Source organism: Meles meles, chromosome 2, assembly GCF_922984935.1.
Source record: "Meles meles chromosome 2, mMelMel3.1 paternal haplotype, whole genome shotgun sequence".
NCBI classification, from domain to species: domain Eukaryota; kingdom Metazoa; phylum Chordata; class Mammalia; order Carnivora; family Mustelidae; genus Meles; species Meles meles.
Window position 1 is genome coordinate 28766090 of NC_060067.1, and position 27153 is coordinate 28793242.

A 27153-nucleotide genomic window follows, 5' to 3' on the forward strand; every position below is an offset into this window, starting at 1 on the left:
GACAGACAATACCATTTCAAGTAATGGAACTGAGGCTTAGAGACATTAAGTTGACATATACAATATCACTCATCTAGCAGGGAGTAGGCATGAAATTGGGATTCTGATCCTGGGACTCCTAGATCAGTGTTCTTTCAAGTATTCCATACCTGCTTATGTAATTTCATTGCATTCTTTGCGGTTGCAGAACAAATTTAAGCTCGGGGAGAGTAGTTTGTTTTGTCAACTGCACTATAAAATAATTTTTGGATGAAGAAGAGAAGGGAGTTGGGAGAAATTGGAGGGGGAGACGAACCATGAGAGACTGTGGGCTCTGAAAAACAATCTGAAGGTTTTGGAGGAGGGAGGGGTGGGAGGTTGGGTAAGCCTGGTGGTGGATATTATGGAGGGCACGTATTGCATGGAGCACTGGGTATGGTGCCTAAACAATGAATTCTGGAACACTGAAAAGAAATTTAAAAAATAAATAAAAACTAAAAAATTATTTATTGAATGAGTAAAGAAATGAACTATAGTCGTTTCAAAATCTTGATACCTGATTTATCACTTTTCATTAACAATATCTAATCATACTTCTGCACCTGATATGTATTTAACCAGTTTTACCTAAAGCATCATTTAATGCTTTGTGTCAGTACTAACACCTAGCAGAGGATTTGCTTTTATACTTTAAAAAAGATGATTGTCTAATTGACATGTCCTTTTAAATTCCTGGCATATGTGAAGGCTATTTAAGTCCACTTAGGTCCAAAAATACAGTGACCAGACATTCTGTTCTATCCAGATATCCTGGGTAGGAAACCAAGGAGAGAATTCCGGCCAAAGGTACAAGGAAGTAGACTTTCCTTAAGACCTTTCCACCTGAGGATCCTCAATATCAAGCCAAAGCATACTTAGTTTGTAACCTCTTAATCAGAATACCCCCCATTACACTGTGTGGCAGAGCTTTGTAAATGTAAAACAGGTTTTATGTGACATCTGTTACTTCTGGAGTTTCATTAGCTGCATTTGGAAACCCAGTTGTAATATGGAAAGGGGAAGGTTCATTCTTCGCTTGCATGTTATATTTCAGCAAGGGATTTTTCTAGGTTGCATTTTGTAATTTCACTTTTTTGTTTTCACCTTTCTCCTTATAAATATTTAAACATAAATTCCATATTAAGGAAAGGAAAAAAAACTCTTTGACCAACCAAGAGTTTTTGGGTTAAAGATAATATGGTACACAGTGAAGTAACCTAGAAACTGTGATCAGGAATTAAAGTGACAAAAAGGTAGGGTAATGTGCTAAAAGCTTCAAGTGTTCTGTTTTGTTATCATGCTCTTTGGTAACCAGCTCTGAAATCCTGTGATCAGATGAAAATGTGTCATGCCTCTCATTCACTTTTATTTTAATTAATTAATTATTTATTTATTAAAGATTTTATTTATTTATTTGAGAGTGAAAGACACAGTGAGAGAGGGAACCCAAGAAGGGGGAATAGGAGTGGAAGAAGCAGGCATCTGAGCAGGGAGCCCGATGCAGGGCTCGATCCCAGGACCCTGGGATCATGACCCGAGCCCAAAGCAAACGATTAACAACTGAGCTACCCAGGCACCACTCTCATTCACCTTTTTTCTTTTTTTGCATACTTAACATTTTCTTTTTCTTTTTTTTATTATTGTGTTATGTTAGTCACCATAAAATACATCACTAGTTTTTGATGCAGGGTTCCAAGATTCACTGTTTATGTATAACACCCAGTGCTCCATGCAATACGTGCCCTCCTTAAGACCCATCACTAGGCTCACCCATCTCCCACTCCCACTCCCCTCTAAAACCCTCAGTTTGTTTCTCAGAATCCACAGTCTCTCATGATTTGTCTCTCCCTCTGATATCCCCCGCTTCATTTTTCCCTTCCTTCTCCTAATGTCCTCCATGCTATCCCTTATGTTTTATAAAAAGTGAAACTAAACGGTAATTGACTTTCTCTGCTTGACTTATTTCACTCAGCATAATCTCCTCCAGTCTTGTCCATGTTGATGTAGAAGTTGGGTGTTCATCCTTTCTGATGGCTGAGTAATATTCCATTGTATATATGGACCACATCTTCTTTATCCATTCATTTGTTAAAGGGCATCTCGGTTCTTTCTACAGTTTGGCTATTGTGGCCATTGATGCTATGAACATTGGGGTACAGATGGCTCTTCTTTTCACTACATCTGTATCTTTGGGTAAATACCCAGTAGCATAATTGCTGGGTCATAGAGTAGTTCTATTTTTAATTTCTTAAGGAATCTTCACACTGTTTTCCAAAGTGGCTACACCAACTTGCATTCCTACAACAGTGTAGGAGGGGTCCCCTTTCTCCACATCCTCTCCAACATTTGTTGTTTCCTGCCTTGTTAATTCACTTAAAAAAATGATTTAGCACTGAAAACATTTGTACCAAAAGGGCCCTAATCACATGCTCAAAATTTGCTGAGTGTAGAAAGCTTATACACCAGTCAAAAACCCTAAAGTTATTCTTTCTTCCTAGTTTTCTGTTTGTAACATGGTATTTCTGTTAGCTTGAAAGTGAGTTCTGCCAAGAGTAGGAAGCTAAGGGGATCAGAGAATGTCTTGAAGTTTTGCCTGGATTACTATTCATCAGGCAACTCTACAAAGGGGGATTTGGGGAGAGGGAGTCTAACTAGACATCTGAAATCATGTTAAGTCCCTTCTCCTTTTTCCCTGACATTTTCTAATCTTATCAATAACAGAGCACTGGATGTCTTCATTGTATTTTCCAAAAGTCAGTTCTGCTGTCCTCAGAGTAACGCACTCACCTCTGTAGCTTACTGACTGTTGGTTATTATACTGTTTGGAGTGAGCATCTGTGCTCAGCTGTGTAAATGGGGATAAGTGAATGGATTAAAGGTGCCCAAGAATTGTATCCTTAGCATTCCTTGCTTGTTGTTGGACAGCACTTTTCCATCTGAGGGACTCAGATGTATTCTGAGGATCCAAGAATTCTCTATAACAATTTCTTCAACATATGCTTTCATTTTAGTGTTAATAAAGAAATAACTACTGTAAGCCTGATCTCAATAACCTGTAAACCACCTTTTTAAAAAATATTAACATATATTGTATTATTAGCCCCAGGGGTACAGGTCTGTGAATCATCAGTCTTACACACTTCACAGCACTCACCATAGCACATACCCTCCCCAAGTCCATAACCCAGCCACCCCATCCCACCCACCACACCTACAGCAACCCTCAGTTTGTTTCCTGAGATTGAGTCTCTTATGGTTTGTCTCCCTCTCCGGTCAGTCCCATCTTGTTTCATTTTTCCCTCCCTTCCCCCAACAAACCCCTGCCTTGCCTCTCAAGTTCATCATATCAGAGAGATTATATGATAATTGTCTTTCTCTGATTGACGTATTTTGCTTGGCATAACACCCTCTAGTTCCATCCATATCATTGCAAATGGCAAGATTTTGGTCTTTCTGATGGCATATATATATATATCAATACCACATCTTCTTTATCCATTCATCTGTTGATGGACATCTAGGTTCTTTCCTGGATAACCATTTTATAACAAGTACTTACATGGAATTTTGGTGCCTGTATTTGAGTTTCTATTTATGATTTATGTGGCTGCTAAGCTGTATTGGCTGGATGTTTCCCAGCCATCAAGAAGGAAGGGGACAGAGGCAGACTTGATAGATATTTTTCTCAGTAGCGGAACTAAAGTATGTACTGGCTTCATGTACAAAGGGCACCTTCCTGGTAATTCAAGCAGAGAAAAATGGTGACCCACTTGCTCAGCTGGGATACGGGATAGTATAAGCTTCCTAAATACAGAAGAACTTGTGACTCAGCACCATACTTTTCATAGAAACTGTTAATATTATTCATGAAAATAATTAACTTAAATTTCATTAGTTTTGTAGTTTTGTTTCTATTTAAATTATACATATTAATTTTGTAATTGTGCTAGATCTATAGGCATTAATGGTTTATCTCTAGTTTTAAAGACACCTGCATAACTTTCTCCCTGTAAGAATGCCTGTCACAACTTTCAGCTTGCAAAATACTACTTTAGGGTGACAGAATTCTAGCTGTTGGTATCACATCCTCAGAAAAAGCAGAGAAGCTCTCTGACAAAGCTTCTTAACTTCTGTTGTGCCAAGGACTCCTTTGGTAATCTGGTGAGGCCTCCAGGTGCCTACTAAGAATAATGTTTTGGTGCTCGAAATAAATGATACAGAATCACAACGGAAAGCAATTTTATTAAAATTCAGTTATCAAAATATTAGAAACATAAATTCCTGATGCAATAATTCTTGTGTCTATTAAATAATGATATCTAGTGTTGGGTCCATGGTCAAAGGAGTGAAACTGATACAAAGCAAAGGTCAAGCAAAGCTTTATTTCACACCAAGCATCGAGAATCAAACTGACCGGCCAGGGCCGTCTCTTGCAAAGAGGTGACCTCTCTCTTCTTTACAGAATAGCTTTTAAGGGCAAAGGCCATGTGGTTGGGCCTGGCCACACACAGATGACCAATGAGATTGTAACACAGAGAAAGCTGCACAGTCCTGCTAGGTCACACATAACTGACCAATTGAATTATAATTTACCCTATAGTAGATATTTGAACTAGCCTATCACCTTGGTCAGAATTGGCGCCCAAAGGGTATCCAAAAGGCGGGGACCATACTCCTTGGTAGCTAGGAGACAGTATGCGCTCCCACTGATTGAATGCCTCCACAGGGCCTGATCCACCTTTGTATTTGGGCTTTGTTACCTGGGACTAGTTTCGGGGACTTGTTTTAAGTAAGTCCCCTGGGGGCAGGGTGGACAGGGACAGTTTAAGTTTTATTGTATAAACAACAAAGTCATTGTTTAACCAGATGGCATTGCTCTGGCCTAATAGGCCCTTACACTAGCAGTAGGTCAATAATGATAATTTTATGACAGGGATGAGCATAAATAATATTTTGAAATGTCTGCCATAGCTCCATGTTGATATGAAAATATCATGTATAATTATTTAATATATAAGTAAAAAATTTAATTTTTAATTCTACATTTGTTGCCTACATTGATAATTTAAGTATTCTAAATTTCAGTTGGAGGTTAATGGAAATAGAAATGCTATTTTTCTGCAATCCAGGTTCTTTAGAGGTGATAAAAAATCTATGTAGGGGTGCCTTGGGGTCTTTTGATTATGATTAAGAGCACATACTCCAGATGAAAAGAGTACTTTTTTGGTACCTGGGAGAGTCTAAGGTCCTCTCAAGCTGCTTCATTAGGAGTTTACTACTCCAAAATTTACTGCTAGCCACCACTGTCGGACACCAACTTCAGGTCCAGCTGGTTGCCTTCTTCTGTGTATTAAATCATATTTTTCAGGCTTGAAGAATAGTTAATGAGATTCAGACATGGGCTTATGGCTAGAATCAACATTTAATCAAGAACCAAGTGAAGCATTTAAGTAATTGTTGAATGCTTTTCTGGTTAGCACGGTAGCATTCTAGTAAAGACCAACACAATACTTGGGAGAGAGAGAAAGAAAATTCAAAATGTAGTAATGAACTCCTTCTTCGCCTTCACTCTTCTTTCCTTTCTCCTTATTTCATCTTTAGATGACTGTCCTTTGGAGGTACTGGGTTCTTTTCCAGAGAAACCAAACTCAATCACTTGGTGAGGTAGGCTTTTGAAAGGGGTAATGGATTGGTCACTGGTTCATTCTCCTTTGACTACAGTCCTGGTCTTCCCTTCTCAAAGATCTCTGGGTAAGACTTCCTGACCTTCTTTCCAAAATGAATCCTGCAATATTCCACAGGTGACTGTGGAGGCCAAGAAAAACAAGGCTGTACCCACCTCGAGTCTAGCCCTGACATAAGTACAGCCATCTTGGCAAAGCAAAAGCTGGCACTTTGCACCCCCTCTCCACGGTAGTATGTGTGCCATTCCTCGGCCACCCCTGGCTGCCCTGGGGGAGAAGCAAATAGTTAACTTGCAGAGATCACAATCCTGCAAGACAGGAGTCTCCCTCGGTTTACCAATGTCCTAGAGATTTACAACAAAGAAGCTATCTTAACAATAGCACAATTTCCAGAGGCAAATAACTCAGTTCCTCAAGCCCTAAATAAAGTTAAATTTCTCCTAACCTAAATCTCACTAACAAGGACACTTGGTAGGAGAAATGTGAAACTTTATCTCTAAACCTCCAAGATATTGTCAGCGATCATTCCCAAGAATATGACCCACTGATATACATCTAAAGGGTCTCACAAGAAGATTTTTATTATTGGTAATGAATAACCTTTTCCCCAGACAACAGCTAGCCCCTCAAGGTCCTGGAGACCTCACTTCCAAAATTCCTCAGAGACTTACATCATCCGTAACCCCCTTTGTCCTCACCCGCCGCCGAGTCCACCCCTACTCTGCTTTTTTTTTTTTTTTAAGATTTTATTTATTTATTTATTTGACAGAGAGAGAGAGATCACAAGTAGGCAGAGAGGCAGGCAGAGAGAGAGGAGGAAGCAGGATCCCTGCGGAGCAGAGAGCTCCACGCGGGGCTCGATCCCAGGACCCTGAGATCATCCCAGGACCCTGAGATCATGACCCAAGCCAAAGGCAGCGGCTTAATCCACTGAGCCACCCAGGCGCCCCCCCTACTCTGCTTTTAAAAACTCTGACTGTAATCTGGTTGGGGGTCCAAGTCCCTCCACCGCTGTGTTGGGCATACTTGGACCCAAGCTTAAGCTTGTCAAATAAACCCTCGTGCAATTGCATTGGTGCTTGGCTCCTTGGTGGTCTCTCAGACACGAAAACTCGGGCATAACAGTGACATGTTCCCCCAAAGGCATTGTGCCTATAACATATTATTATAGCAAACGAGAATCAGTGTTTAATAGTTGTGTCAAAGGCTTGTGGTTCAAAATTTTCCTCTCCAGATTCATTATCACAGCTTTTTTTCTTCAGGAAGAAAATACCAATATCCTTGATCAGTATAGAGAAAAAAGAAAAAAAAAAACACAAACAAAAACCAAAAAACAGTAGCATAGTGATACTACATTGCAAACATAGTCCTGATCCAATTCAAGGATAAAAAGCCAAATTCTCAGATAAAAGTTAAAAAAGAAAACAAACCAACCTGTGTAATTTACTCAGCTTTCTGGTTCTGAAAGAAAATTGGCATTGTGTATATTCTTTTGCCTGAATCATTCAATTTGCTGACTGTCAGGTTTTTGGTCTTTCTACAATTCTGTGTTGAAAGCAAAAAAAACTAACAGTGGGAATCTGTTTGCTGTTACTTGTGCCTTTGGAGAATATGCCTTTTCACTTTCTTGTAGTTGAAATGAATATGATAATGAATTTTGTAAGCCAAAAGCTTGAATCAATTTACATTTGATCCAAACCACTCCTTGTCTTTTATTGTTAACATATTTTATTCTTATATTTTGCTCCTCTGCATAATTAATGTAATATTTGCATGTGGTGTTTGAATTATAAAACTTACAGTACTTGTTTATAATTATGTTAACTGGTATAAACTCATTCAGATGTTTATGTCCTCCTCCAGGCTTTATGAGACATCTTAATTTCTGAGAGTTTAGGATATTCTGGAAAGCACCATTTATTCATCAGCATCTGTTTATTGGGTGCCAAGCTCTGGAGTTTGGCTAGTAGACTACAAAAGTGGATCAGATAGAAATCCTGTCCCTAAGTAGCTACTGTCTAGTAACTGCCTTGAGACATAAACAAACTGAGAAATTCTGTAAGAGAGGATCAGAGACAGAGGAAAACGTGATCTATTTTAATTCTTATTTCTTTAAAAGATAAGATTGCTAATTCATCCCATATTTAAGCTATAGTAAATACATCATTTTTCCAAACAATAAAATTTTATTTATAAATTTATAAATATAAAGGTTAATTTTAGTTTAAAGGTTTGACCTGGATTTTTTAACTTTTAATGAAATTATACTGTATGATTATTAAATTTAAAAACATAGTTATAATATTACCTTAGATAATTTGAAACAAGTCTGTCATTTTCAAATTTATGAGAAAGCCAACCTTGCTTTTATAGATACTATTGAGAATTTTATCACCTTAGGATGTGGGAGGTCTAGTAGTATACAATTCCTTCCTTGAAATTTCATTTTATAGTATATATATTTCATTGTATAGTAAGTAATCAACTCACAGAGTTTGTTTCTGCTTTGGTTATGTTTAGAAATGTGTACTGGACAGAGGATATGCATTTTAAGAAAATGATTTATGATAACTTGATGGCCATTAAGCCATCGTGTGTTTCCATATTACATATCCTTTAAAGTCAACAGAAATGTTTAAAAATAAATAATATGAGAGGGTTACCATGGGAAAGAAATGGATTAAGTTTTTGCTTGTTTTAGAGTTTGGGGATTGGCCAAGTGGCCATGTGATAGCCAATCATGAGAGACAGTGAAGCAAGGAGTGTGTGGGAACCATCATGCACCGTCAGTATTCAGGTGTGAACCCGTCACTCCTTCCCTATTTCCTACTTCTCCCTTTGGGAATGGGGATGTCTATTCTATTTTGGAAGGCCATAACTTGTCTGGTTTCACAGTGGCACAACTGGAGAGGAATTTTGTCTCAGGATGGATTGTGCTTTGAGTCTCACCCACATGAGATTTAGATAATATTTAGATAAGATTCTGGACTTGAGACTTTGGCGTTGACACTGGAATGACTTAAGACTTTAGGACTTTGGGGATGGAATGAATATATTTTGCAGGTAAGAAGAACATGAATTTTTGGGGTACCAAGGGTAGAATATTATGGACTGAATCTTTGTATTCCTCTAAAAGTTATATGTTGAAACTTTGACACCCAATATGATGGTATTTGGAGATGGGGACTTTGGGAAATAATTAGAGCTAGAGGAGACCATGAGGTGGGACCATCAGGATGGGATTGAGTGTCCTTTCTTATAAGAAGAGACACCAGAAAACTTGCTCTTTCCATGCTCATGCAAAAAAGAGGTCATGTGAGCACACATGAGAACACAGTGAACAGACATCCTCTGTAGCCCAAGGCGAGAGCTTTCATCAGAAACCCACCATGCTGTCACCCTGATCTTAGACTTTCCGCTCCAGAACTGTGAGGAAATAAATTTTTGTTCTTTAAGCCACCCACCCGGTCTATAGTAGACTAATACAAATCTCATGTATAAATGCAAAGCTATTAAATAAAATGTTAGCAACCAAATCCATTAACGCCTAAAATTATATTGCATTTTAACAAAATAGGCCTTATTGTGGAAATGCAAGGATGGCTTGCATTTCCACAATATGTGGAAATGTTATTTCAAATAACAAATGTTATTTGTATGTCTTCTCATCTAATTAATAAAGTAGATTTCTTTTATTGATCATCTCAATTGCTGAAGCAAAAGCATTGGTTAACATTTGACACTAAACAGGGAAGAAAATGTCTTTAATCCAATAATGAGTATCTCTCAAAAATCTGGATGCTTTGACATTATTTGTAATTCCAGAAGAATGGAAATATTCTAAATGTCCATTAGGAGGGAACTGTTTAAAAAAAAAACAAAACATGTGATAGCCAAGCAATAGTGTATAATACATCTGGGAAGATAATGAGGTAGATCTCTACACACTGGTAGATTTCTACTACAAGGTGCAAAACAGTGTATAAAATATGGCACCTTTTGTATGATAAATTGGGAAGGGGAAATTTATTTATTTACTTATTTTAAAATATAAACGGAGGATACACCAAAAACTAATAAAAATGTTTTTTGTTTTTGTTTTTGTTTTTTTTTGCTGAAGAATGACAGGAAGGAAGTGACGGGATGCAAATAAGACATCTTCAGATGAATCTCTCTTGTAGTTTTGATTTAGAATCAGGTAAATAATTCAATAAACAATTATGCCAGGGAAAAAAATTCAGTAAAAATTGAAAACAAGGCAATGAATTATCCTAACTGTATATCAAGTTAGTGACTCGACCATCCAAAATAAAAGAATTATCTCCACTGAACTTAGAATATTTTGATTATACATCCCTAGTAGATACATTCTAAGCACCAAAAGAATTGCCAAGGAAGTTTAAACTCAACAAGTAGTCTTTCTTTCCTCCCAGCTTTATTGAGGAAAAATTGACAAACATTTGCATATATTAAAGTATAAAATGTGATGATTTGCTATACATGTGCATTTTGACGGGATTGCCAAAATCAAGGTAATTAACACATCCATCACTTCATGTAGTTAGCTCTGTGTGTGTGTGGCGAGAACACTTTTATTCTCAGCAAATTTCTAGTCTATCTTACGTGGTATCTTATTTAAAAAAAAATTAATTGCCAAGACCAATGTCAGGAAGCTTTTCCCCTATTTTCTGTTAGAAATTTTATGGTTTTAAGTGTTATTTTTAAACATTTACTCCATTTCAAATTTCCATTAGGCAGGTTTATTAATATATTGAGGTTGTTATTTTGAAACTATTATTTGCACATAATAGGGGAAAGCAAATAAGTATTTATATTCATGTCAGGAACCACATTTTCAAAACAAGAGGAAAGAGGTACAGATACAAAAACAAATAAAATCATCTTAATTTTGAATTGAAATCATCAGTGTTTACACAGTGTACACACAATATCTTTCCCTCCTTTAAAAATACATAATAGTTTTCTCTGTTCACCAAAAAGCCTGAAAGAAGTGACTGCTCAGGGACAATGAACACATCTGGTGCTGAGTTCCTGCCAAAGTTCTTGAAGAATTCTTTCTTCTAGTCAGCTTACTAACTTAAACTGTTTGTGCTGATGTCCATCATTCTGAGGTCATAATGAAATATGGTTACCCTTTTCATATACAGACTCATTTATTCCTTCTTTTCAGGAAAAACTTTTCTTCATAACATTTTCAGGACTTTTTTCTTCCACTTCTCAGTTCTTGGATTCAGAAGGACATTTATTTTTTTTAGTTGACTTGCAATTTCCTTATATATGCATCTTCTTAAATGTACTCATAGTGGTTATCCTAAGCCTCTTCAATTTCTAATTATTACTTGTAAACATTTTAAGGTTGAATTACTATTTTTAGTGCTATAGTCTCAATTTTCTTTTATTACAATTTTTGTCTATTGTCTTTGAGCTGTGTGGTTTTTTTGTGTTTTTTTTTTTTTTTGGTAATGCATGTATTTAATGTATGTATGTATGTATGTACATATTTATTTATTTATTTTTAAGTTTTATTTCAATTCCAGTTAGTTAACATACAATGTTATTTTAGTTTCAGGTATACAATATAGTGATTCAACACTTCCATACATCACCCTGTGCTCATCATGACAAGTGCCCTCCTTAATTCAATAGTAAAAAATAAATACTGGAACTGTTGGTACTCAACTCCTTACATTTTAAGGCAATTTAAAGAAGCCCTTAAACAAAGAAGACAAAGAAACAAAGCACTACTTTTCAATATTATGAAGGATTTCAAGTATATATATTTTAATAATTACCATTAGTTCTTGCATCCTGCTTCTTCCTTCTGGGTTAAATTCTCTTCTTTATTGAATGACTCCTTGGGAGTTCTCCCAGTGGATGCTATTTCAGTTTTGATTTGTTTTAAAATATCTTCATTTCCCCCCTCAATATGGCATAATTGTTTAGCTAAGCTGACAGGTTTCTTTTCTCTCATCGATTTAAGAATTTTATTTCACATTTATCTGGATTCTTCAATGCTATCAGACACCTTATGCCCATTTAAGTTTTGGAATTTTGTCTTTCGATACTTTAAAAAGCTTTTCTTACCTTTTCTGGTTTTACTACAATGGAAATAATGTGGATTTCTTTTTATGTCTCTTGTCTAGAAGATGTGCTTCTTGAATCTGAGGATTCAGATTCAACGTGGGAGAGTTCTCAGCTATTCATCCTATGAATATAATTTGCCTCCTGATGTTTTTGGTCTCTCTTTCTGGAACTCAAAATTACTCTTAGGTTGGACATTCTCATCCATCCTCTGTTAGTCTCTATGCTGAATTCTGATGTATTTTCTTAGATTTGTCTTCTAGTTCTTTAGTTCTCTCTTCAGCAGTATCTAATCATCTATTTTACTCTATTCACTGAGTTTTAAAGTTTAGTGTCAATATATATTTTTCATTTCTAGAGCTTCTGTTTGGTTTCTTTTCAAATCTTCCAGTTTTTCAATTTATAGTATGTCATTCAAATGACTACATTTTTGTCTTTAGTTGTTTCATTCATACTTATTTAGTAGTCTCTAGACAACCTTCAGTTGTCTGAGTTCTCAGACTTTTAATACTGCTGCTTGTTATGACTAATGATTTATTATTCTTTCTCTTAATGGATTGGGTTCCTGTTTATTTTGTGATTTTAGATTATAAACTTCCTTGGATTCAGGGCATGTCACTCTAGGACAATTCTGTGTTTGGTTTGACCAGGCACCCCAAGGTATCTCTGTCTGAGGGACAATTTTTATGTTAATATTTGGCTTGTGTGATTCTTAGATCGCATGTGTAATTATAAATTCAAGCCCTTGGGAGGGCTAGGGCTCTGGTACAAGGTGCCAAAGAAAGTTTTTGTTTGTTTGTTTGTTTGTTTGTTTGTTTTTCAAATCAGAATCTAGACAGAGTCAGATAAGCGTCCTCTTTGTTTGCCTGAGCTAGTTGGGTCCCTGTCTTTTGTGGAGGTCTTGTTTCCTACTTGGGTTTCTTGTGGATTCAAGGCTTTATTTCCTTATTGAGAAGATAACTTCCTCCAAGACAAGGCCATTGCAGTATCAGCTCATGGATGTTCATTCATATGCTATTCATTCCTGTGATGTCATCTCATGTACTCACTGCTCTTGTTTTCGGTTTGCTATTGCATTTCTGGACTCTTCAGGTTTCCTTTTATTTTTATGGATAGTTCAGCTGTTCATGTAGAAAAAGTTTATTTTACAAAATATTTCTGACTGTTTATCATGGGTGGGCCCTCAGTTTATTTATTTTGCAATATTTTGGAATTCATTCTTTAAATAAATCATTTACACAGAAATTTTCAATCACATACAAGGTAGTGTGTGATTGAAAGGCACTATTTTCTGTACAATGAATCTCAATGTGCCCTCTCCTAGCTTATCAATATTTTATCTATTTTGTCAGGATCCTTTTTAAAGCATTTTTTTCCCTAGGGCCTCTTATAATAGAGTTTAAACTTGCTCCTGTAATTGAACAAAGGAATTTTGATATTAGCTAGTTTTTAATTAAAATACTCTTTCATAGTTTTAAGAAATCACCTAGAGAAAGCGAAGTCTTTATACAACAATATGTTAACCCTATATTAAATATTTAGTTCATTATTATTAAAATTCATATTCCAACATTTTTCAATTACAGGAAAAATTATAGTGTCTCTAGAAACAAAATTGAATTGACATTCCCCTCTTGGGTTTTTTGTGTTGGGTAACTCCATGGTTCCACTGCGCCATTCTGATCTCTGCCTCTCTAGGTTTGCTTTATATCTGCTCTTTTGAATCTGTGCCAGTCTCACTAATTTCAACTCTGCTTCTTTGCTATTTCAACTGTATACACGCATTTACATGTTTAAGCTTCATGTGTTTCTCTATTTCAGCTTTATTGCCCCAGAGCCCTCTACTCCAGTTACTTCCTTCCATTTTCACCATATCGTGAGAGAGGCAAAAAGTAGAGAGGTTTCAGCATTTACATTTTTTCCAAGGCTGGCTTTTACACAGATTCCTTTTTTTGTTGTCTGACAAGCAGACATTATCTACCAGAATTGGTATTATAAGTATTCTAAAATTTCCTGTTAATATCTTCTAGATAAAGAAGAAACACTTTTCTTGATGTTCAACAAATGTCTTCAGTTATAGTTTGACCAAATTCGTTGAATCTCTCCAGAGTAGAGATACAGTATAGCCATTAATATTTTATTAGGAAACTCCCTATGTATCAAGAATTCAAAATGACTAACTCAGGATGGGTTGGCCTTATTATGTGTGCTATAATTTAGAAGCAGGTATAAAGCAGCAAACATTTCAGCAGAATAGTTGGAAAACTAGAATCAGACCATGTTTTGTCTCCTAAGCTAAACTTGTGAGGAAAGTATCTACTTACAAGGGTAGGTCATGGCCTCCTTACCAATCGTGTGTGGGTAGCTTCCCTGGAAAGACATAGGACTCTTCAAGTTGGAGCTGAAATGTAGTTTGTAGATGCATCTGGTTTCCCAAGAAGAGGCATGACTTTTATATAATATTTGAATGAGTGGACAAAGGCAGGGATGCTTGTGTGTTTGGATATCTCTGTCTCAGACACCTTAAAATCTTATAAAAAGACAGAAGTTCTCCAAATAGAGCCCCCAACAGCTCTTAAACTGATCACCTTTGGTTCTTATCTAATATTATAGAGAAATCCTGGGACTGTTGCTCAAAAAACCCTATATGGAAATTTATGGAATTATCTAGAGAGAGGATTCCTTTTTTAATCATTTGCTGGCTACATAACCATGCCTACCTGTAGAGTTCCACAGAGTTTTAAGCATAGGACTCCACATGTTGTCTAATGCTTTGCTGTCACTTTGTTGAAATTATTAATGATAATATAAATAAATATTTATAAATATTATAAATAATATATTATATATAAATATACATAAATAATATATTATAAATAATATAATATAAATAAAAAATATAAAATAGTTTTTGAACAAGGGGCCCTATATTTGCAATTTACCCTGGGTGCCCCAAATTATGTTCTCCATTCTTTTCCTGGGTTTTACTGAGATAGGACCAACTTCAGTCTCTTATTTGCCCTTGAATACAGTACAGTGCCAAGCAATGTCATGAAATAATTGTCACTGGCCTCATCAGAACTCATGCCTGGAGCTAGGGATAGGGAGAGGCCTCTGAAACTTCAAGGCTGCTATTCCATTTAGGGATGGGGGAGATGATACTGAGCATAAAACTAAGAAGAACTATTCCATTCTTCCTCCTTTTTGTTGTTGTTGCTGTTGAGTGGTTGCTCATGTTCTAGTTTTATTTTCTAATCTTACATTGTTTTGTAATAAGATAAAATGTATATTTATTAAAAAGAAATAGTATGTCATATGTATTCCCCAAACTGGAAATTTATTTTAAATATTTCCTTCTGAGTTTGTAGAACAGGTCCTCCCTTGCAATCTTATTCCATGTAAAACCTTTCTTTGTAAATTCAGAGAGTAAAAAGGTAAATATCGGCTCAACTTGAGACTGACTTGTTACCAATATTTTTTCAAGATTTTATTTATTGGGGCGCCTGGGTGGCTCAGCGGGTTAAAGCCTCTGCCTTCAGCTCGGGTCATGATCCCGGGGTGCTGGGATCGAGCCCCACATCGGGCTCTTTGCTTAGCTGGGAGCCTGCTTCCTCCTCTCTCTCTGCCTGCCTCTCTGCCTACTTGTAATCTCTATCTGTCAAATAAATAAATCTTTAAAAAAAAAAAAAAAAGATTTTATTTATTTATTTGAGAGAGAGAGCATGTGAGCAGGGGGAGGAGGAGGGGCAGGGGTAGAGGGAGAAACAGACTCCCCACTGAGCAGGGAGCTCCAGTGGGGATGGATCTCAGGACCCCAGGATCATGACCTAAGCCAGAGGAAGACACTTAACTGACTGAGCCACCCAGGCACCCCAGCAAAAAATTTTATACTTTATCACATGTGCTAATGGTAGGCAGTGTAAAAGCATCACTTAATCCTTATAATAACCCAAAGTACAGTAACTTGCAGATGAAGAAACATAAGCTGAGAAGTTCAGAGCTTGTGAATGGCCACATAAATACAGAATAATAAAGGCAGGATTTGAATCAGACTGTGCAACCACCATGCTATGTGTGGGAAAAGTGTTTTACAAATGTGAAAGTACACATTTGAATTACAGTTATTCAATCATTCACAACCCTAGGGATAGATAATTATATGGGACAATTCTTTAAAGTTTTTATTTATTTATTTGAGAGAGAGAGAGAGAATATGAATAGGGTCAGAGGGAGAGGGAGAAGCAGACTCCCTGCTGAGCGGAAGCCCGATGCAGGGCTCAGTCCCAGGACCCCGACATCATGGCCTGAGCTGAAGGTAGACGCTTAACCAACTGAGCCACCCAGGCCCCCCAAGATGTAGTTCTTTAAAAATTAATGAAAAATGACTGACAAATGAAATGTGACAGCTAAAATGTTATGACTTACTTTGTTCTATGGACTGTGAATAATTAATTTACAATAAAATATTGACCCCTCACTGTGTTACAGTGTTGCCATAGTAGATATTTGTTGGATGAATAAATAACAACAGGTTGTGTGCTCTTAGCTACCGTTCAAACATCTTAGAATCAAGTAATATGAATGTGTGTGTATGAATGATATGAGAGAATGACCTAGTAATAGGTATATGTAGCATATCAAAACTTAAAATTTGGCAAAGACTTTCCCAAAAGACTTGATTTGTATTAAAAATGTTAAGTCTGGAATATGTGTAAGTATACAGAAAATATTAAACCCCAGTCCTCTTGCATCTTCTGGTAGGATTAGCTAGATCTTACTTAACTTTGATAATTTATACAGCGTTGTAGTAACTAAGCACTCATATTTTTTTGCCTGTGCATAAACTTGCAAGACCTTGGGTTACCTGTGTCCTTGAATATGTCTGTAAAGTCTTTTTTACAAATGCCACAATTGACTCATGTGTTTTACTTTGTCTCATTGATTTTCTCTTATGAGAAATAAAATAGTTTCCATGTTTGTATTCAAAGATGTTTACGGAGTTACTTAAGAAGACCAGATCCAGATCCTCTTAGAGATTCCCCACCTTTAACTTTGTGTTCCTTCATATCTTTCTGGAACCTTCTTATGGATCTCCCTAAGTGCACAAAGTCCTTTCAAATTGATTTGTCCCAGAAATTATTGGGACAAAATGTAACTTTCTGTGTAAGTTATCTAGAATAGAAAATGGCTTTCATTATTCCATTCTGCTGATGTAGTTCTGACCTGTGCTGACTTTTAGGTACAGCCAGAAATAGATAAGATAACCAGCATTCCCAATCCAAATGGACTCACAGTAAGGACGATAAACCAATTTTAATAGCAGATTCACTGTTTCTTTGAGAAAGTTTAATTTTGCCAATCTTGGAGAAGCAGCTCTATTGCTAAATCCAAGGAGATTCATCAAAACATTCTACAATGAATGAAGTAAAATTTATAGTGTTTCAAATGGAACAGTATCTTTGGCAGAATCATACACAGGAAGAGAATAGGTTATGGGATCAGAAAGACCTGGTTTCAATTTCAACTCTACAGCTTAACATTGTAACCTCAAATACTTTCTCATCCTCACTGAATCTATCTCATCATCTATAAAAGGGGAATAAAAGCATTCTCATAGGATTGTAGGAAGGTTAAGGAAAGTGCTGTATATAAGGTACCTAGGAAACATCCAGCCTAGAAGGTACTCAAGGATCTTTTATCTATTTTCTTATTTTAATTGTTCTGTTTAAGATAAAACAATAAGTGGAAATGAAATTTAAAATACATTTTATATTAAGGTACAACTTGAATAGAAACTTATAATTTATTTAGGCTTTTATTATAAACTTATCTCACCCTATCTTCTTTGAATTATCTGTTTTTCTTGCTGATGGTACCAACACTGTTGATATAAGAGTTGAACATCAGCAGTATGATGATTTCTGCTATGTTTTCTCTGCTATGGTGAGGTGTCATGCTAAAGCAATTGAACATGCTTAAGGATAATGAAAGGTATACCTTTAAGAGGATAGGGAGGGCAGCCCCTCCTCATTTACTTTCAACTGCTGCACTATAGTCCAGAGGGAAGTCCAAGATAGGAATCAGTCTGATGGAAGGAATAGGATAGGATGACTCCCTAGGCCATGGCAAGTTCTAGGGAACAGATAATTTAAAAAAAACAGTTGCAATAATAGGCATCAACCTCAGTGCCTTTAACTCTCAGATATGTTGGCTTCTTCATATCAATGTCTATCTTGTTGAATAAGAAACCTTTTAGTGGAAGACTTTGCTCCATGTAATCTTCCCATTCATGCCGTGAGTAAATATTGAGTGTCTACTATTTGGTATCCAAGTGATGTTATTTCTAGTGAGTAGATGAATACTGGGAATAAGGAAGTAAGCAAATAAATAAACAAACAGATGGAAGACAAGATCGTATGAGGCAGTCCTGATACTATAATGAAAATAAAACAGGATTATTGAGGGACGTAGGAGCACTTTGGATGGTATACTTATGGGAATGGGAACTTACGCTGTTCCTTGAGAAGGAAATATATTTTTTTCTTTTGTGCACCTCATATTGCCATGAATATAGACTAGCACACACCAAATATGAGTTACCTAACTATCTTGTGTTTTCAAATGATTTCTCAGTATTCAGTAGTTTCTTTGGCTACAGAATGGGGGTAGGGGTGAATTAGCCTTTTGGTCAGCTCATCACTTCAAATATAGTTTATCCTTAAGTGTATAAACTCCAAAGCTGTGCACCTTACAAAATATCATGTAATATAAAATAAATGATAGCATGTAGTCAGTATACAAGGGTGTGTTATCTATGTATATAAGTTCATACCTTGTGACATATCATTACGTAATTTTTAGTCTTTTCCTTTCATGGGCCATTAGGAATTACCTTCTTTAAGACATTTTAAAATAATACCCTCTTTTGTGTTAGCCTGGGGTGTCTCTAAATAGAAGTTATTCAGAACACATAGGTTTGAAGATCTGGATTTTTCCATAGATAGGCTCTGCATGGCTGGGCAGATGTCTTATACTTTCTAAAATTGAGTTGCCTCATGTATAATATAGAGGCAGTATCACTTTACCACATTGTGAAAATGAGATAATTGCAAATAAGAGCCTCTGAGTACCTGTTTTGGTATCTGGCAGAGGCTGGTTTTCAATAAACACTTTCCTGAGATTGAATTTTCCAGGGATGATTTCATATTTTTGATGGAGTAAAACTTACTCTCAGCTCTTTTAAGTAAGCATCTCTGCTTGTAGCACAATACATACAATTAGTCATTTTGAAGTTTGCTGTCTGCCTGTGCTGCTCTCCCACACTGTAATGAGTTTTAACCTCTCTCACTAAATGACTTAACTGTCATATTCATGAAACTTGCACAGAGCCCCCCACCTTAGCTTTCACGTGAGGCTGAATTCATGTGTCTCTGTGTCTAGTTAGGTTTGGTCTGAGTATTTTAATTGGGATTTTCTTCCTCTCCAATTCCTTTTTTTTTTTTTTTTTTTTTTTTTGCCATTTTGTATCTTGAGGAGTATCTTGAGGAGGTCCAAAAAAGTCTTGTGCCCTTAAATTTTTTACTGAGTCTATCCTAGGGTCTAGCATGCAGAGAAATTCCACATGTCATTGGTTGCCTTTGAAAGTGGAAAGTGTTTTGATCTGGCCCCACTGAGCTCAGCACACTTTGGCTTAGATGATAAAAACAATGGCAAAATATGTCTTTTCACAAAGTATGAGACTCAGCTAATGGCTACAATCTGGTCATTTGGGGGAAAGACTTCCTACAGAGTTTGGGCAGTTTTCAGAGAGGTTTGAAAACAGAGAAGTGAGATTTGGAAGTGCACTTAGGAGACCAGGGAGGGAAGTGAGAGGATCAGAAGTAGTCTGAGGTGACCTCTGTGAAGAAAGCAGAAGAGGAGACTGGGACTCCTTTGTGATAGGTTATATTACAGATCAAAGGGTTAGTTTGGCTATTTTATCAGAGATGCAGCCTTATTTTTTTAACACTGTTTTTATTAAAATGAAATTAGCCTCAGGTTGGGAGAGGTTTTTCTTTTTATTTCTTTGGAATTATATAGTTATCAGAGGAGATGTTTCCTTTCTTATTGGGCTCCTTTCCCTTCTTGCTTTTCTCCCACCTCTCAACAAAATTAGAACTAATACATTTTTTTAAATATTTTATTTATTTATTTGACAGAGAGAGAGGTCACAAGTAGGCAGAGAGGCAGGCAGAGAGAGGGAGAAACAGACTCCCCACTGAGCAGAGAGCCCGATGTGGGGCTCGATCCCAGGACCCTGAGATCATGACCTGAGCTGAAGGCAGAGACTTAAACCACTGAGCCACCCAGGCCCCCTAGAACTAATACTTTTACTGCATTTCCAAAACCTAAAGGTTGTGTTTAAATAGTAACTTACTTAAAAAATAACCAAAGTTTTCATTATCTCCTTCTTTTTTAAAAAAATACTTTATTTATTTATTTGAGAGGGAGAGAGAGAGCAAGAAAGAGAAAGAGAGAGCATAAGCAGGGAGAGGGGCAGAGGGAGAATCAGGACTTCCTGCTGAGCAGGGACCCCCCCCCCCCCCCGATGTGGGGTTCGATCCTGGAACTCCAGGATCATGACCTGAGCTGAAGGTAGATGCTTAACTGACTGAGCCACCCAGGTACCCCTAACTATCTCCTTCGTAATGCAAAAGTAATAAATATTTATACAAACCAGTAAGAGAATACAGAATTAAAGAAATAAAAATAGAATAGCCTCCTAAAATCCCACTACCTGCACTCATATTACTGTTTTGATTTCTATGACAACAACCATTCAAATTTAGAGAATGAAGGAAAAAAGAGGCTGTGGAGGTGGTAGTGCCTGCGAGAAGATTCAACTATGAAACAGAATGAAATTGGAGGTTCTCCGATCCTGGAGGCCTGAAAAAAAGATAGCAGAGGAGTAGGGGACCCTACTTCAATCGGTCCCCTGAACTGAGCTGGATACCTACCTGACATTCTGAACACCCATGAAATCAGCCTGTGATATAAGAAGATGTATCTGGATCTCTATAAACAGAATATCTCCAGTGGTTGGTCTCGAGGTATGGAGTGGGGAGCCATGATTCTTTGGGCATATATCAGAAGATAAACAGAAGAGGGTGGGAGGCTCCGGGATCCTGTGCTGCAGGAGTGCAAAATCCTCCCCTGCTGGGACCAGGCACAGACTTGCAGACCAGTAGGGGCAGGGAAAGGACTTTAGGGTAACCCCCCAGCCTGAAACCTGGAGCTGAGGAGTGCATGTGTGAACTGGGGGCAGTTGGTGGATTTAGAAGCACAAAGGGCAGAGATTTGCCTGGACCCAAAAGCAAGGGCTAGGAGTGCTGCTGTGAGGCACACAACCTAGGACACTGCAGTTTTTAGCAGCACACACAAAAACAGAGTCAGTGTGGCCTGGAGGGATCACTGAAGAACAGACTGTGATTCCCTCTGTTCTGAGAGGTTTGGATATGGTCACTTCTGCTCTGACTCTTGGAAGAGACACAGAAAGCCGCCAGAGAATAAAAGCCCCCAAAACTGGTTATCACTGAGCTCATCTCCTCCCACAGAGGGCTGGGCAACTCTGCCCAAACAGGGTTGCCTGACTAACAGGGCAGCAGGCCCCTCTCCCAGAAGATAGGCTGGAAGAACAAGTGGTCAACAACCCTCAAGTCCCTATAAAATAGGTGCATCTTGGGGCACCTGGGTGGCTCAGTATGTTAAAGCCTCTGCCTTTGGCTCAGGTCATGATCTCGGGGTCCTAGGATTGAGTCCCGCATCGGGCTCTCTGCTTGGTGGGGAGCCTGCTTCCTCCTCTCTCTCTGCCTACTTGTGATCTCTGTCTGTCAAATAAATAAATAAAATCTTAAAAAAAAATAAAACAAAATAGGTGCATCTTGCTTGGGTTGTGGTCAATAATTTGGACTCTGTATATTCCCTCAACCACCCCTCAACAGAGTGTCTAAAAGGAGGAACCCCCAATATAGGAAGGACTCAGAGACCATGATCTCTGCCATGGAACTCATGGATATAGATATAAGCAAGATGTTGGAAACAGACTTCAGGGTAACAGTTACAAAGACAACAGCTAGGATGGAGAAAACCATTAATGGCAATATAGATTTTCTAAGGGCAGAAATGAGAGCTGCTTAAAACTTTAAAATGCTATCAATGAGATCCAATCTAATCTAGATACTCTAACAGCTAGGGTAAATGAGGCAGAAGAATGACTTAGTGATCTAGAAGGCAAACTGATAGAAAAGAAGGTGCAGGAGGAGGCCTGGAATAAACAGCTTAAAATCTGTGAAAACAGAATTAGAGAAATAAATGACACCATGAATCGTTCCAATGTTAGAATAATTGGGATCACTGAGAGGGTGGAGAGAGAGGATTAGAAGATATATTCAAGCACATCATAGCCAAGAACTTCCCTAATCTGGAGAATGAAACAAGCATTTGTGTCCTAGAGGCAGAGAAGACCCCCTCCCAAGATCAAGGAGAACAGACCAATGCCCTGACATGTAATGTAAAACTCACGAATCTTGGAACCAAGGAAATAATCTTAAGGACAGTTAGGGAGGACCATCAGAATAACATCAGACCTGTCCAAAGAAACCTGGCAAGCCAGAAAGTTCTGGCAAGACATATTCAGGGTACTAAATGAGAAGAACATGCAGCCAAGAATTCTTTATCCAGCAAGGCTGACATTCAGAATGGATGGAGAGACAAAGAACTTCCAGGACCTGTAGATACTGGAAGAATATGTGACCACTAAGCCACAAGAAGGAAATATTAAGCTAGAAATATTAAGGGGGGTTCTATAAAAGGAGAAAGACCCATGAGTGTTATAGAACAGAAATTTATAGAAACAATCTATAGAAAGAAAAGACCTAAATTAATAAAATTATGAATGAAAGGGGAGAGATCATGACTAACACCAAGGAAACAGAAACAATTATCAGAAATTGTTATCAACAACTATATGCCAATAAATTAAGCAATCTGGAAGAAATGGATGCATTCCTAGAAACCTATAAGCCACCAAGAGTGAAATAGGAAGAACTTGACAACCTGAATAGACCAATAACCAGTAATGAGATTGAAGCAGTGAGCAAAAACCTCCCAAAAAAACAAGAGTCTGGGACCTGATAGATTCCCTGGGGAATTCTACCAAACGTTCAAAGAAGAAATAATACTTATTCTCCTGAAGCCATTTCAAAAAATAGAAACAGAAGGAAAACTTCCAGACTCATTCAATGAGACCAACATTACTTTGATCCCAAAACCAGGCAAAGACCCCACCAAAAAGGAAAATTTCAGACCAATATCCCTGATGAATGAAAATTCTCAACAAGATCCTAGCTAATAGGCTCTAACAGTACATTAAAAGGATTGTCCACAATGAGCAGTTGGGAGTTATCCCTGGTTTGCAAGGGTGGTTCAACATTTGCAAATCAATCAATGTGATAGAACACATAGAGAAGAGACAAGAACTACATGATCCTCTCAATTGATGCAGAAAGGCATTTAACAAAATACAGCATCCTTTCCTGATTAAAACTTTTCAGAGTACAGAGATGGAGGGAACGTTCCTCAATTTCATAAAATCCAGCTATGAAAAACCCACAGCAAATATCATTCTTAATGGGGAAAAGCCAAGAGCATTTTCCTTAAGATTGGAAATATCACAAGGATGCCCACTGTCACCATTACTGTTCAAAATAGTACTAGAAGTCCTAGCAACAGCAATCAGAAAACAAAAAGAAATAAAATGTATTCAAATTGGCAAAGAGGAAGTCACTCTCTCTCTTTGCAGATGGCATGATATTTTATGTGGAAAACCCAAAAGTCTCCATCCCCAAATTACTAAAACTCATATAGCAATTCATTAATGTGGCAGGATACAAAATCAATGACCAGAAATCAGTTGCTTCTTATACACTAACAGTATAACTGTAGAAAGAGAAATTAGAGAATCGATTTGCAGTAACAACAAAAGCCATAAGATACCTGGGAATAAACCTAATGAAAGAGGTGAAGGATCTATACTCTAGGAACTACAGAACACTCATGAAAGAAATTGAAGAAGACACAAAAAGTTGGAAAAACATTCCATGGTCATGGATCGGAAGAATAAGCATCGTTAAAATGTCTATGCTGCCTAGAGTAATCTATATTTTCAATACTATCCTGATCAAAATATCAACAGCATTTTTCAAAATGCTGGAGTAAACAATCCTATAATTTGTATGGAATCAGAAAAGACCCCAAATCACCAAGGAAATGTTGAAAAAGTAAAAGTTGGTGGCATCACGTTGCCTGATTTCAAGCTCTATTACAAAGCTGTGATCACCAAGCCAGCATAGTACTGGCACAAAAACAGACACATAGACCAATGGAACAGAATAGACAGCCCAGACATAGACCCTCAACTCTATGGTCAGATAATCTTTGACAAAGCAGGAAATAATATCCAATGGAAAAAAGATAATCTCTTTAATAAATAGTGCTGGGAAAATTGGATAACTATATACAGAAGAATGAAACTTGACCATTCTCTTATATCATACATAAAGATAAACTCTAAATGGGTGAAAGACTTCAATGTGAGACAGGAATCCATCAAAATCCTAGAGCAGAACTTAGTAACCTCTTCAACATCAGCTACAGGAACATCTTTGAAGACACGTTTCCAAAGGCAAGGGAAACAAAGTGAAAATGAACTTTTGGGACTTCATCAAGATCAAAAGCTTCTGCACAGCAAAGGAAACAGTCAACAAAACAAAGAGACAACCCAAAATTCTCAATGAGGAATGGAAGTAGATATTTGCAAATGACACTACAGACAAAGGGCCGATATCCAAGATCTATAAAGAACTTCTCAAACTCAACTCCCCCAAAACAAATAAGTCAATAAATGGCAGAAGACATGAATAGACACTTCTCAAAAGAAGACATACAAATAGCCAACACTCACATGGAAAAATGTTCATCATTGCTAGCCATCAGGGAAATTCAAATCAAAACTACACTGAAATACCACCTTACACCAGTTAGAATGACAAAAATTGACAAGACAGTAAGCCACAAGTGTTGGAGAGGATGTGGAGAAAGGGGAACCCTCTTACACTATTGGTGGGAATGCAAGTTGGTACAGCCTCTTTGTAAAACAGTGTGGTGATGCCTCAAAAAATTAAAAATAGAGCTTCCCTATGACCCAGCAATTGCACTACAGGGTATTTATCCCAAAGATACAGATGTAGTGGAAAGAAAAGCCACATGCACCCCAATGTTCATAGCAGCAATGTCTACAATAGCCAAACTGTGGAAAGAACCAAGATGCCCTTCAGCAGATAAATGGATAAAGAAGATGTGGTCCAGATATACAATGGAATATTACTCAGCCATCAGAAAGGGTGAATACCAACTTTTGCATCAACTGAATGGGACTGGAGATTATGCTGAGTGAAATAAGTCAAGCAGGGAAAGTCAATTATCATATGGTTTCACTTGCTTATGGAGCATAAGGAATAGCATGGAGGACATTAGGAGAAGGAAGGGGAAAATGAAGGGGGAGAAATTGGGGGGTGATGAACCATGAGAGACTATGGACTCCAGGAAACCAGCTGAGGGTTTTAGAGGGGAGTAGGGTGGGGGATGCATTAGCCTGGTGATGGGCATTAAGGAGGGCACGTATCGCATGGAGCACTGGGTATTATATGCAAACAATGAATGATGGAACACTACCTCAAAAACTAATGATATACTGTATGGTAACTAACATAACATAATAATGAAAAAAATCTTTTTTCCCCTAAAAAAAATGAAAAGAAATTGGAGGCTCTGACTGACCCTGAACTGTTGGCATGAACAAAATTGGAAACCTTTGTATAATCATGTATTTTTAAAAACAGAATCCTGGTATACAAATTGTTTTGTGACTTGCTATTTTTATTTATTACAAGCACCATTCTACGTGACTGAATTATCTTCTAAAACCTCTCTCATACAGCCAAGTATTCTGTTGTTTGAGTTTCAAAGTATTTTAAACCAATTTCTATCAGTGAATGTTTAGGTGATTTGTATCTTTTAAAAACCATAAACTCTATGGAGATGATGATCCCTGTAAATAAATCCATATTTACAATCATGATTATTTCTTAGGATACATTTTTAGAAATTTTACAATGCCAAAGGATGTGCATTTGAAGCATATATATGTATATATGCTTCGAATCTATCTATCTAATAACATTGCCCTGCCTAGGTAATAAAAGTAATAAATCTAAATATATAGATTTATATGTATATATATAAAAATCTATATATTTATAGATCTAAATATATATATTTAGATTTATTATTTTTAATATTACATATATTTATTATAGTATAATATCTAATATATTTATATTATATATTATATAGTTATATAATATATATTATATATAATATATATATTATATAATATATTTATATTATATTAATTATATATAATATATATTTAGATTTATTATATATAAATATATGTTATATTTATATGTTATTGATAGATAAAGATATTTTTGGATATATATGTTATAGATAGATAAAGATATAGATAGATAGATAGATAGATAGAGATATGATATAGATAGATAGATAGATAGATATATGTTATAGATAAATAGGTAAAGGTATCATCGTTTTGCCTAGCTGTGATCCAAAATAGTATTTGCCAACTTATGTGCCCATCAGCCAAGAATGAGAGTGTATTTTTCTCTATATTTGCTCAGGACACAGATACTATTCCTTTGTGAGTATTGGTAGCTTTATTTCATTGTCATAAGCACAGACATACACACGCTTATTTGTACATCTATGTGTATCAGATTTTATATCTATAAGCACTCTTACAGAATATTTTATCTTATGAACATGTCAGTCTGTTATATTGAATGAGTCTGTAAACATATAATTCTGATGTATCTGCTCCTAACTGAAATTATCCTGACTTCCCAGGTGCCTGTGTGAACATTACTCACAGCCAGTGTCAGATGCTGCCCTACCAAACCACGCTAACACCCTTCTTCTCGATTGTCAAAAACATGGAAGTGGAGAAGTTCCTCAAGTTCTTCATGTACCTCCATCGCCTCAGCTGCTATCAACATATCATGCTTTTCGGCTGTAACCTCGCCTTCCCTGAGTGTGTTGGTGACGGTGATGACAGGTATTTTGGAATCAAAATCATCCCATGATAAGAGTCAGTTGTCACAGAGGTGTCTGAGAGGAATGAAATCATCCCGGGCTACCACTGTTTATTTTTGTTCAAGGAGAAAATATCCCA

At 36.9% G+C, this 27153-nt stretch overlaps 1 protein-coding gene across 1 annotated transcript in view; it reads left to right on the plus strand.

The window, feature by feature from the left end:
- The window catches only part of CORIN (corin, serine peptidase), a 256736-nt gene that overhangs the window by 48830 nt on the left and 180753 nt on the right, over positions 1–27153 (plus strand). The window contains 1 exon segment of the mRNA XM_045984999.1: positions 26829–27036. Within this exon segment, the coding sequence (XP_045840955.1) occupies positions 26829–27036 (208 nt within the window).